At 41.4% G+C, this 12,153-nt stretch overlaps 1 protein-coding gene across 1 annotated transcript in view; it reads left to right on the top strand.

Moving 5' to 3' along the window:
- The window catches only part of GFOD2 (Gfo/Idh/MocA-like oxidoreductase domain containing 2), a 44,023-nt gene extending 34,802 nt beyond the window's left edge, over positions 1 to 9,221 (top strand). The window contains exon 3 of the mRNA XM_074968384.1: positions 6,820 to 9,221. Coding sequence (XP_074824485.1) covers positions 6,820 to 7,718 — 899 coding nt within the window. The 3' untranslated portion in view covers positions 7,719 to 9,221. The remainder of the gene's footprint in view (positions 1 to 6,819) is intronic.
- Positions 9,222 to 12,153: the final 2,932 nt, after the last annotated feature.

The raw sequence follows: 12,153 nt of genomic DNA, 5'->3' as shown, positions 1-12,153 counted from the left end.
TACACAGATCAAAAGGAGTCATTTCAATTATTTTTTTGTAGTATTCGGTCAGTGGAGGATCCCTCCCATACTTGTTTGCACCTTCCCCTTTAATGAAGACTGTAGCAGACAGATACATTTGTTTAGCCTGAAGATTGGATGGTACTCTGGAGCTCATATGTTGCTCCTAGACCTGGCTAAATTAAATCAGAATAGTCATTCTTCAGCTTTAGGGCTAGTTACAAGTAATCTTTATAGCTATATCATGATGTAAACTTAATGCTAATCTCTTACTTGCCACCCCCCAAATCATATTGCCTTCCATTCCGATAGCAACTTTTAACCTGAATGATTAAAAATGCATTACAATACATATACATAGATTACCTCTGAAATGCAGGATGGTGTAAGGTGAGCAACAGTGGACACAGGGACAAATCATTTCCCATACAAAAAGTGTCTTGACATCTTGTAATACCCACGCAGAGCAGACAGGACATCTGCTTTCACAGTTTTATCTGAGTGACCTACACACAAGCAAACTGCATGGGACTGAAAGCAACTCCTAATGGAACACGCATAATTTATTACAGTAGAATGATGGGAGATTAATGTATTAGGCAACAAACGTTGCCTAGCCAGAACCTATTAATAATTCCTTTGATAAATGCTGGCTTACAATGACCTCAGGATTTTACCTCCAGGAAACTGTTGTCCACCATAGCAGTGCCACTGCTCTTTGTGGGAAGGGAAGGAAAGAGCTGGTAGCAAAATCAGAGATTTTCAATTTCTGAGCACCTTTTGAAAGGGGGGAGGGATAGCTCAGTGGTTTGAGCATTGGCCTGCTAAACCCAGGGTTGTGAGTTCAATCCTTGAGGGGGCCATTTAGGGATCAGGGCAAAAATTGGGGATTGGTCCTGCTTTGAGCGGGGGGTTGGACTAGATGACCTCCTGAGGTCCCTTCCAACCCTGATATTCTATGATTCTATGAGATGCTTGATCACTTGAAAGATTTCTGCAGAAAGCTGACTTAACTAGTTCTCTGGTTGCTAACCAGAAATGAGAGTTCAGATTTCTAGCCCCTATACAGGGGAGGAAAATATCAATCTGACTTGTTCTAAAGTGTTAAACTCTCTTCTTGGTCGGTCTAAAACAGTTTAGGATTGTTTCAGTAGGGTATAAACTTCTTCTAAATAAGATGCCTTACTGGCAGAAACCCTATTTGGACCAGATTAAATCATAGAAAGATGAAAGGATTTTAAAAAAATATTTAGTCTATTTACTAACCAGGACACTGTTTTGGAAATTCTTGGCCTGGCTTTTGTTTCTCACATGTAGGATAATGATTATTTATGTTAAAGAGTTGTAGAAATGGTATCATATGATTTTTTTTCTTCCTCCCTTTTAATATCCAATTAAAGGGATATGAACATAACTGAGAATAGTGTTTCCTTGTTCACTGTCTAAGTAACAAAGGATTTAAAGTGTGGATCCACTCAGAAGAGTAAGTCTAAAGAAGGCAGCTTCTTGTGCACAAGAACTAGACTGGCTGTGTATTCAGAGTCAGAGCTGATCCTTTAGTGACAAAACTGAGTCTTTATTGTTTTTCTTCCCTGTGAGCCCTGCAGAGACAATGTGGCTAAATGTGAGTGAAGTGGATTCTGTTCCTCTTGGCATATGATGAGTTATTTACTATGCTGTAGTTGGTGAGTACAAGCCCATTCAAGGCAGTGGAGTTACTGGTGACTGTGTATAAGATAGAAAGGGCCTAGTTTGACTCTCAGATCCCAGGCTGAATTTGCACATCTGGCAGTCAGGAAAAACACTCAACAGTTGTTCACTTGTAATCTGAGCACCTTTTGAAACGGAAATTGGGAAGAAAAACATGGAGCCCTTGTCATAACCATACAGCTAACGGTAGCTTCCTTACCTGTACGGGGTTAAGAAGCTCAAATAACCTGGTTGGCACCTGACCAAAAGGACCAATGGGGAAAGAAGATACTTTCAGATCTTGCGGGGGGAGGATTTGTTGTGTGTGTTCTCTTCGGAAGCAGAGAAGCATCAGGTCAGAAAAGTCCTTCTCCTATAAACCATCCTAAAAGTCTCTCACATTACAAAAATTGTAAGTAAAAGCCAGGCAAGGCGTATTAGATTATTTTTGTTCTGCTTGTGAATTTTTCCTTTGCTGGAAGGAGGTTTATTCCTGTTTTTTGTAACTTTGAAACTAAGCCTAGAGGAAGTTCTGCTGTGTTTTTGAATCTCTTGTTACCCTGTAAAGTTATTTTCCATCCTGATTTCACAGAGGTGATTTTTACCTTTTTTTTTTTTTAAATAAAATCCTTCTTTTAAGTACCTTATTGATTTCTCTATTGTCCTAAGACCCAGGGGTTTGGGTCTGTGATCACTTTGTAACCAATTGGTTAGGATATTCTCAAGCCTCCCCAGGAGAGGGGGTATAAGGGCTTGGGGGGATATTTTGGGGGAATAGGAACTCCAAGTGGTCCTTTCCCTGATTCTTTGTTAAATCACTTGGTGGTGGCAGTGTACTGTCCAAGGGCAAAGAATTTGTGCCTTGGGGAAGTTTTAACCTAAGCTGGTAGAAATAAGCTTAGTGGGGGTCTTTCATGCGGGTCCTCACATCTGTACCCTAGAGTTCAGAGTGGGGAGGGAACCCTGACAGCCCTATAATCCTATTTATATTGGGAAGAAAAACATGGAGCCCTATAATGCCATTTTTAGCAGTTTTTAGAATCGTGTTTCAACTGCTGAAAAGCCTTTTGATCATTAGATGTGCTGTCTTGTTTCTATCCATCACTAAAGTTGCATTTATTCAGTTCCTTCTGGAAGAGACTTAAAACTGTAGAAAACCTGAAGAATATTTGGATTACCACTCTGTGTCTGCTCAAGAATTTGCTATTTGGCGAAGAGGTGTTCACATTCTTTCAGATGACCACCAGTGACTAGTGTGTTGGGACACTACTGCAGTAGTATATTTGCACTGATGAGTCCCTAAGTGTATTTATTAGAAATAACGTTTTAGAAGAATCTTTAACTTTGTTGTTAAACTTTTCATGGTTTGAATTAGACATATAATGGCAAGTGCTGATTTCTGTTCCTATTGTTCCTATTGGGCAAGAGGAATCAGTCTGTTTAAATGTGTCTGGAAAGTTTAGAAAACCTGGATTACATGGATTTATTGTTAAAGGGTCTAACTAAAACCCACAGAAGGTTTTGAGGTCTAAAAAACTTGCCTTCAGTGAGATTAAAGAACAATAATCTGTTTAGTTTATCCAAGAGACGGTTAAGAGTTGACTTGATCATGGTCTGAGTGCCTGTACAGGGGGAGGAGCTCTGATAGTAGAGGGCTCTTTAATCTATCAGACAAAGGCATAACAAATTTGAATGGCTGGAAACTGAAGCTTGACAAATTCAGGCTTAGAAGTAAGGTGCACATTTTTAACAGTGGAGGATAATTAACCTTTGGTAATTAACCAATTTACCATGGTATGTGGTGCATTCTCTGTCACTTGAAGCCTTTACATCAAGACTGGCTATCTTTCTAAAATATATTCTCTAGCTCAGTCAGAAGTTAATGGATTTGATGCAGGAATTCCTGGGTGAAATTATATGGCCTGTGTTGCAAGGGGACAGATTAAATGATTACTTTGATCTCTTCTGACCATAAAATCTATGAAAAGCAAGGACATTCTGAGATAAGAACCAGAATACACTCCAAGTGTGGAAGGGCTTTAAGATAAGTGGCTGCTGTCACTTGCCTTATTTTTTTTTTTTTTTTTTTAATTTCTTATGCCCAAAATGCTGAAATTTGAGTCTGACACCTGTTAATGTTTTCAGGTTTTAGGCAGATCTCTAATATTAAACGATGAGCTACTGCTCAGTATTTCATCAGAATAGGCATTGGGATAAGGGTGAAACTATGCTATTGAATGATGGAGAATGGAGAGTTTGGTTGAAGTTTACAGTGGAGTTGTATGTGCTATATACTATTTTGTAATCTATGAACTTGCATGTCATGCACATGTGTACACATAACAAGGAATAGGGTGAAGGATCCAAGTGTATGTTGAAAGTGGGTATTACATACAAACGAACATAAGAACAGCCATACTGAGTCAGATCAGTGGTTCATCTATCCCAGTATTCTGTCTTCCAACAGTGGCCAGTGCCAAGTGCTTCAGAGGGAATGAACAGAACAGGGCAATTGTTGAATGATCCATCCCCTGTTGTCTACTCCCAGCTTCTGGCAGTCAGACGCTAAGGATGCCCAGAATATGGGATTACATCCTCGACTATCTTGGCTAATAGCCATGATGGACCTTTCTTCTGTGAACTTGTCTAATTCTTTTTTTAACCCAGTTATAGTTTTGGCCTTCACAACATCCCCTGGCGACGAGTTCCACAAGTTGACTGTGCATTGTGTGAAGAAGCACTTCTTTTTTTGTTCTTGTTTTGTTTGGGGTTTTTTTGTTTCGTTTGTTTTAAACGTGCTGCCCATTAATTTCATTGGGTGATGCCTGGTTTGTATGTTATGTGAAGGCATAAATAACATTTCCTTATTCGCATTCTCCACAGCATTCATGATTTTTATATGCTCTTTCATACCATCCCTCATACCACGTCTCTCTTCCAAGCTGAACGGTCCCAGTCTTTTTACTCTCTCCTCATACGGAAGCCATTCCATCCCCTTCATCATTTTTGTTGCCCTTCTGTGTCCCTTTCCCAATTCTAATATTTCTTTTTTACGATGGGGTGACCAGAACTGCACACAGCATTCAAGGTGTATTCAGCGGCATTATGATGTTTTCTGTCGTCTTATCTATCCCTTTCCTAGTGTTTTTTAACATCCTGTTAAGGTTTTTTGACTGCCACTGCACATTGAGCAGACATTTTCAGAGAACTCTCCACAATGACTCCAAGATCTTTCTTGATTGGTAACAGCTCATTTAGATCCCATCAGTTTATATGTATGGTTGGGATTATGTTTTCCAATGTGCATTACTTTACATTTATCAACATTGAATTTCATCTGCCATTTTGTTGCCCAGTCACCCAGTTTTGTGAGCTCCCTTTGTAACTCTTCACAATCTGCTTTGGACTTTAACTTTCCTGAGTGATTTTGTCTTGTCTGTAAATTTTGCCATCTGTTGCCTCATCTTTAGATTATGTGTTAATTATATTGATTACTTACGAATCCCCAGTTATCACTTTGAGGGTTGACAGGTTCTTGTCCCAAGATCAGGCCCAGTATTATTTAAACTATTATATAGTTGCGAACCCTGATGTGCATAGCTGTAACACTCACACTATAGGAACTCTTTTATATTCACAAATATAGTTTAAAACATTTAGCACAGTCACAAACACTCCAACTTAGTAAGATAGATAGAGATACGACAGAATGTACATCTGCACATCAATATACTCTCACCATCTTCTGTAGAATAACCTGAAATGTGAGCCATCATCCTCCTCATCACCATCACCTTCCCTATCATCACCAGTGCCCGTCATTCTGGCACTTCCCAAGGACTACATCTCTGTCTCCTACCACCCCCAGGCTGGGATGCCACTTTTATAATACGTTACGCTGACGCCACTATGTTTGATGCATATTCAGTAGGGGATTTTTCCCCTTTTCCTTATTTGTATTTCCTCACCTTACTAATGTTGGAGTGTCTTTTTCCTATAGGTTAGTATATCAATGATCTCAACTTCTTATTTTATACATCAGTTCGTTACCATGGCCCTTTTGTGGTTAGGTATCACATTTTTATTTCTGTCCTAACCAGTCATTTTGATTCTTTCCAACTTGTGGTACCTGTTAAGTTTAAAAGGGTATGAATTTAGGAAAGCCCCTATGCCAACCTGCTTCAACGCATCCTGTATCTAGCTATTGCAATGGTCGCAGCCACATATGGACCTTATGCTTTATTTCATCACCATCTCTAGTTGAAAGGTCCCAAACATATGTATGCTAACTTTGTCCTAGCTTAACATACAAAATGTGGCTTGCAGGTCCCTTGTGTTACAGCCAAAATATAAACCTATTATAATAAAACTAATAAAACCCATAAACTTATAAGAAAAATCTGTCTGTTTGTTTGTTTTTATTTATATTTATAGAGATATAGAGATATAGGCAAGCAAGCAGGCTAGCATTAGATGTATCTTATGTACTGGTTATGTACATCAGTTCGTTTCCAGGACACTTCTGTAGTTGAATCATGTACCCATGGTCAGAACTTCTCCTTAAACACTATTTTCAGCTCCCTAAATACTTGGGGTTTTTCGCTGGGCCGTTTATCTGTTCAAAGTTTGTAGGCCTCAAGCCTTATGCTAACCTGTTGAAGCGAATGTCTTACAGGATACAGGCCTATAGATTTCTTGCATTACTGCTGAAAATAATGCAAAGCAGAATATAATGCAAAACAATGAATATAATAAAGGCAAGCTATCCCACTGGGCTACATGCCTCACTCTTTACCCATTTTTCCGGATCATTTATGAATATGTTGAACAGCACTGGTTCCTGTCCAGATTCCTGGAGGACACCACTATTTACCTCTCTCCATTGTGAAAACTGACCATTTATTCCTACCCTTTCCAGTGAGTGTTGACAATGCTCTGTATGTTTTATCTTGGCACATGCTTCTAGACAAAACAGTTGACGCTATTTAGTCATTTTAAAAAATGAAATGGAATCTGATACGTGCCTTTAGCTTAACTGCACAAGCAAATTGCCTTCAAAGCAATATTTTGCCTCCATGGAAGAATTTTGCCTCTATGGAAGAATTTTCACATCTTTCTTGTTGTCTGCAGGTATTGGGAAGAATGTGATCTGTGAGAAATCTGCTACCTCTGTGGATGCCTTCAGAATGGTTACAGCTGCCAGATATTACCCCAAGCTGATGAGCATTGTTGGTAATGTCCTCCGTTTCTTACCTGCCTTTGTCAAAATGAAGCAGTTAATAGAAGAACACTACATAGGCAATGTGATGATCTGTGATGTGCGAGTGTACTGGGGAAGCCTGCTCAACCACAAGTACAACTGGATCTGTGATGAGCTAATGGGAGGAGGTGGACTGCACACAATGGGCACCTATATTATAGACCTCTTAACTCATCTAACCAGCAGGAAGGCAGAGAAGGTCCATGGCTTGCTTAAGACTTTTGTGAAGCAGAACGCAGCTATCAGTGGAATCCGTCATGTCACTAGTGATGACTTTTGCTTTTTTCAGATGCTTATGACTGGAGGTGTCTGTAGCACTGTGACTCTCAACTTTAACATGCCTGGATCATTTGTTCACGAAGTCATGATTGTTGGGTCCACAGGTCGCCTTATCGCTCGTGGGACAGACTTGTATGGGCAGAAGAATACAGCACTCCAAGAGGAACTACTGCTTACAGATTCTCTGACCATCAACACTGGCCTTCTGGACAAGGGATTTAAAGACATCCCCTTGCTGTACCTGAAAGGAATGGTGTACATGGTGCAAGCATTGAGACTGTCTTTCCAAGACCAGGAAGACCGTCGGACATGGGATCACAAACCAGTCTCCATGGCAGCCTCTTTTGAAGATGGTCTCTATATGCAAAGTGTAGTAGATGCCATTAAAAAATCCAGCAGGTCTGGGGAGTGGGAAGCTGTGGAAGTGATGACTGAGGAACCAGATGCCAATCAAAACCTTTGTGAGGCACTTCAAAGAAATAACCTATAAAATATAAACATTCCTGGTGTCCATTATGGAAGATGAGAACAGTTGAAGATGTCCAGACGTAGCTATAGAAGTTTCTCAGTTTTTAGGACATGTAGGTTCTTATTTAATACTTTTGTTTTTTCATACTTGTGGGTAAAACATGCCATGGTCTGATGAAACTGTTCCTTCCTGGGCAGATGCTTTTGTTTTTAAACTCGTTTGGAGAGTTTTAAATGTTTTTGGGTTTTGGTGGGGTTTTTAGTTTGTTTTTTAAAGCTGAATTTCTGTTTTGGAGATTGTTAGGAAAACTTGAATTGCCCTTTGCACTTGCAGTAGCTAAAATGAAGCGAGGGATCTTTTGTTGTTGAATTGTTGGGAGACAGGACACAGTCCCTCTTGCACATAGTTGTTATTTTAATCTGAGAGCAAGTAGAGCAAGATCAGGGAGTATGTACAGCTCAGCTGTTCTTGCTCTCTCTACTAGGACTTTCACTGACATTTTTTAGGTTTATTCTTCAGCTTGTAAAACTTTATTAAAGAAAAGTGTAATGATATGGCAAATCTCTAAACTCAAGTGTTAAGAAGAGTAGAAGGGACAGAGCCAAGTCTGTAAGATATAGATCAGGCTTAGTGTTCTGCACATAGTGAGTGTGCTGAATGTTTCAAATTAATTTAAATTGGTGTCTGATTACCCCATGGATTCTCCATTGACATTATTGAGAGAGTCTCTCTGCCGCAAACATTGGACGAGTTAGAACGCTAGGATGAGTTCAGCTGCTGTTTCATCTGTGTGGCTGTCGGTCCTCCATAGTAAATACTTAGGAGACTAATACCTCACGTCAACTTTTTCCTGCTACTTCCCTCCCCCAGGCCAATTGTGATTTGTGTTCACTGCCTTGGCAGCATGTGTGCCAAATCTACATCAGTGTTTCCAGTCCTATGTGACATAGTAAAACCCCCAGTAGCTTGCCAGGTGGTGCATCTGGGTTCTGTAATGTGCTGTCTGTTTGATAATGAGACTGGAAGACATTAAGCCTTCTAGGAACTTGAACCTGGATGAAAAAGTAGGAAATATGCCATTACCATACTCTTCTAGTGATTCCCTTGCTGGCACAGAATACACAGGCCCTGCTAGGTAAAGAACACGGTGACTGAATCATTAGGGCAGTGACGGCCTTTGGTTTGAGTGAGCCTGTTTTAAATCATGAACACTGGATAATATTACCCCTCCACATACACACACCTTATAATTTTATACCCAGTGGGGAAAATTTGTGCTGCTGGCAGATCTTGAATGAATTTCCACTCCATCCCAGAAGTATATTTGTTCATTAGGCTGTTATTGAAAAGGAGAGAATTTTTATTGAGTTTATCTTGTTTACTTGAATGTTTTAATGTTTCCCACTAAGTTTTAACCCTGTATATTTATATAAAGCATTAACATGCAAACATAACCTTTTCATTAAATGGTCCTTTCTAAAAAGTGTGTCACTTGTTTTCTACATTAATAAACATTTAAGTTGGCTGAGGACAAACTTTCATAGAGCTGATTATTTTTTAGACAAACTGAAAAGTCCCCTAAAAAGGTCACCAGGAGACCATTATTTTTCTGTTACTGGCGCAAACCTCTCCTTTGTAACTTGTAGAACCATTAGTATCTGTTCATTGCGACCGTCCACAGAGATTGGGCTAGTTGCTGTCTGAGGAATCCCCTTATTTTGGTGCTGCTTTGTTCTCCGGTGAGACTAGGATGTGAAAAGGGGAAAGGTACTCCTTACCCCTTTTGCTGACTATTTCTCATCCTCAAGCTGTTGCATCACAAGTTCATGGGTGTATATGAGTTAGAGACCATGGTATATAGCAGAGGTTCTCAATCTTTTTCCTTCTGAGGCCCCCACAACATGCTATAAAACTCCACGGCCCACCTGTGCCACAATAACTGGTTTTCTGCATATAAAAGCCAGGGCCGGCATTAGGGGGTAGCAAGCAGGGCAATTGCTTGGGGCTCCATGCCACAGGGGCCCCCATGAAGCGACATTGCTCAGGCTTCAGCCCCAGGTGGTGGGGCTCAGGGATCTGGGCTTCAGCTTTCTGCCCTGGGCCCCAGCAAGTCTAATGCTGGCCCTGCTTGAGGCCCCCTAGGGGGCCCCGGACCCCTGGTTGAGAACCACTGGTGTATAAAATTTCAGTCTCCAACTCCTGTTTCCCTGCCCCTCCCTCACTCCTGGTTGGGGATTACCTGCTTTCACTTGCCATTTCATACAGGCCACAGAGCCAGTGAGCAGCTGGCTGAGATGATTGGGCTGTTCCTGGTGTACTTCATATGTCTTCCCTTGTAATTAACGGGTTCTCTGCTTCGTGTGGCTACCTGTATGTGGGTTTTGGTGCAGGAATACCTGAGAAGCAAGATCCCAGCGTTCCTGGTACAAATTGAATACTTGGTTTAGTTTATAAATGTAAATAGTCCTCCATTCTCTTGGCACACTAAATGTCTGCCGGAGACTGGTCTAGCATAATGGCATTTTAGAGGGAAGAAGAACTGCTTCTCTGTGCTACTGACAATATCCAGCATGACCTGCCCTGTCATTGGGAATCTTGCCACAGGATTTTTCGCTCCTTTGTAGACACTTAATGTGTGGTGGTATATTGAGAGCCACCCAACTGGTCTGCTAATTACACAGAAAAGACCCCTTGGAGTGCAAGGCAGAGCTAGGGCCTGTCTACACACCAATTTACTGTATTTATCACATTAGCCATACAGTACTCTGGGATTTTCACTATCCTTTAGCAGTGTCCACACGGGATGTTAACTGGGCAGCAAGCTGGTGCACAGCAGATCCACACATCCTGGCTTGCCATGCAGGGTCTTGCCTTGTAGACAAATCCATAGTTATGGAAACAAGCCTGGCTTTATTAATAAATGCACTTTTCTTTCTCTCCACACTGAACCACCTCTCCCCCTTGTTAAAGTTTGGTACTTTGTTTTTTGTAGGATTAAGACAGAAGCGACTTAGATACACTAAAAATAGATCAATACTAGAATCCATTTATATAGCCTGTCAGGTTCCAAATAAATCAAAAAGAAATGGAAAACAACCAAGCTTTGGTCTTAGGGGAAGTCTGTTTTCATTTAGGGAGAAACTTCATTCTAACTAGATGAAACAATGGAAGTAGAGAAGACCATTGGCTGTTTCACCTTGTTTTATACTGTGTATTGATGCTGGTCTTTTCTCATTTGCTGAGTCTTCAATTTATTTAAAGTTATCTTTATTATGTAAGTAAACCATAACCACAGCTGTATCCTTGAACATACAAGTGTTACTTCATTGTCTAGTGATGTGTAATTGAACCACCAGAATACACATCCTATATAATTTCTGGCTGCATTAGCTGTGTTCTGCTCTACTCCCTAATTAATGTGCTGTTCACCTCAATGCAATCAACAAGTGGAACAGGGACAGAGTGCCACATCCATCTTTTGTGAAAACTTAACTTTGTATTTAAACTCAGAATAATAGAAAAAAACCATTAATTAACTGGTGCTAATTGAAGTCCTTCTATTTCCAGGGTAAGCTGAAAGAACTCAACCATATGTCAAGCAGGCTGCTTCAACCTGTCTGTTCCCCTCCATTCAAGCTTAGCCAAAAGTCCAGTGCGGAGATAGGAAGAGGAAAGAAAAGGGGCTATGGGTGAGGGGAGAGAAGAGATTATCTAATACCTAATCTGCTTTTATTTTATTTATGTCTCAACATTATTTTAGAAGCTGATATTTTGTTACAAAAGAAATACTGTATGTTGCAGGTGTCACGGAGTGCCCGGGCGATGCTCTGGAACTGCTCCCTATGAAGCCAGTCAGGACTCTGGGGCAGTCGCCTTCCGGTGAGCAGCCTGTCCGCAGGGCAAACAGCTCACACGGCTTCCACCTTCCTGGGTCTGACCTCGGAGCATTCAGCATCCTCTGCCCCTCCGTGTGCTTCCCACAGCGAGACCGCTCAGGCGGGGCTCCTGGGGAAGCCAGAGGGTCCTGCACCCCAACTCCGCAGTCAGACGGGACTCTCAGCCAGCCAGTAAAACAGAGGTTTATTAGACGACAGGAACATGGTCTAAAACAGAGCTTGCAGGTGCAGAGAACAGGACCCCTCAGCTGGGTCCATTTTGGAGGGCAGTGAGCCAGACAACCACGTCTGCACTTCACTCCATGTCCTAGCCAGCCTCCAAACTGAAACTCCCTCCAGCCCCTCCTCCTCTGGGCTTTGTTCCTTTCCCGGGCCAGGAGGTCTCCTGATTCCTTTGTTCTCCAACCCTTTAGCTCTCACCTTGCAGGGGGGAAGAGCTCTGGCCATCAGTTGCCAGGAAACAGGGTGTCGGCCATTCTCTGTGTCCAGACTCCTGCACACACATGCCCTCTAGGGCTCTGCAATGATCATACACCCTTACCCCACCCCCTAGATACTTA

Source organism: Natator depressus, chromosome 12, assembly GCF_965152275.1.
Source record: "Natator depressus isolate rNatDep1 chromosome 12, rNatDep2.hap1, whole genome shotgun sequence".
NCBI lineage: Eukaryota > Metazoa > Chordata > Testudines > Cheloniidae > Natator > Natator depressus.
Note: the sequence above shows the minus strand (reverse complement) of the source record. Positions and strands in the feature narration are given on the sequence as shown.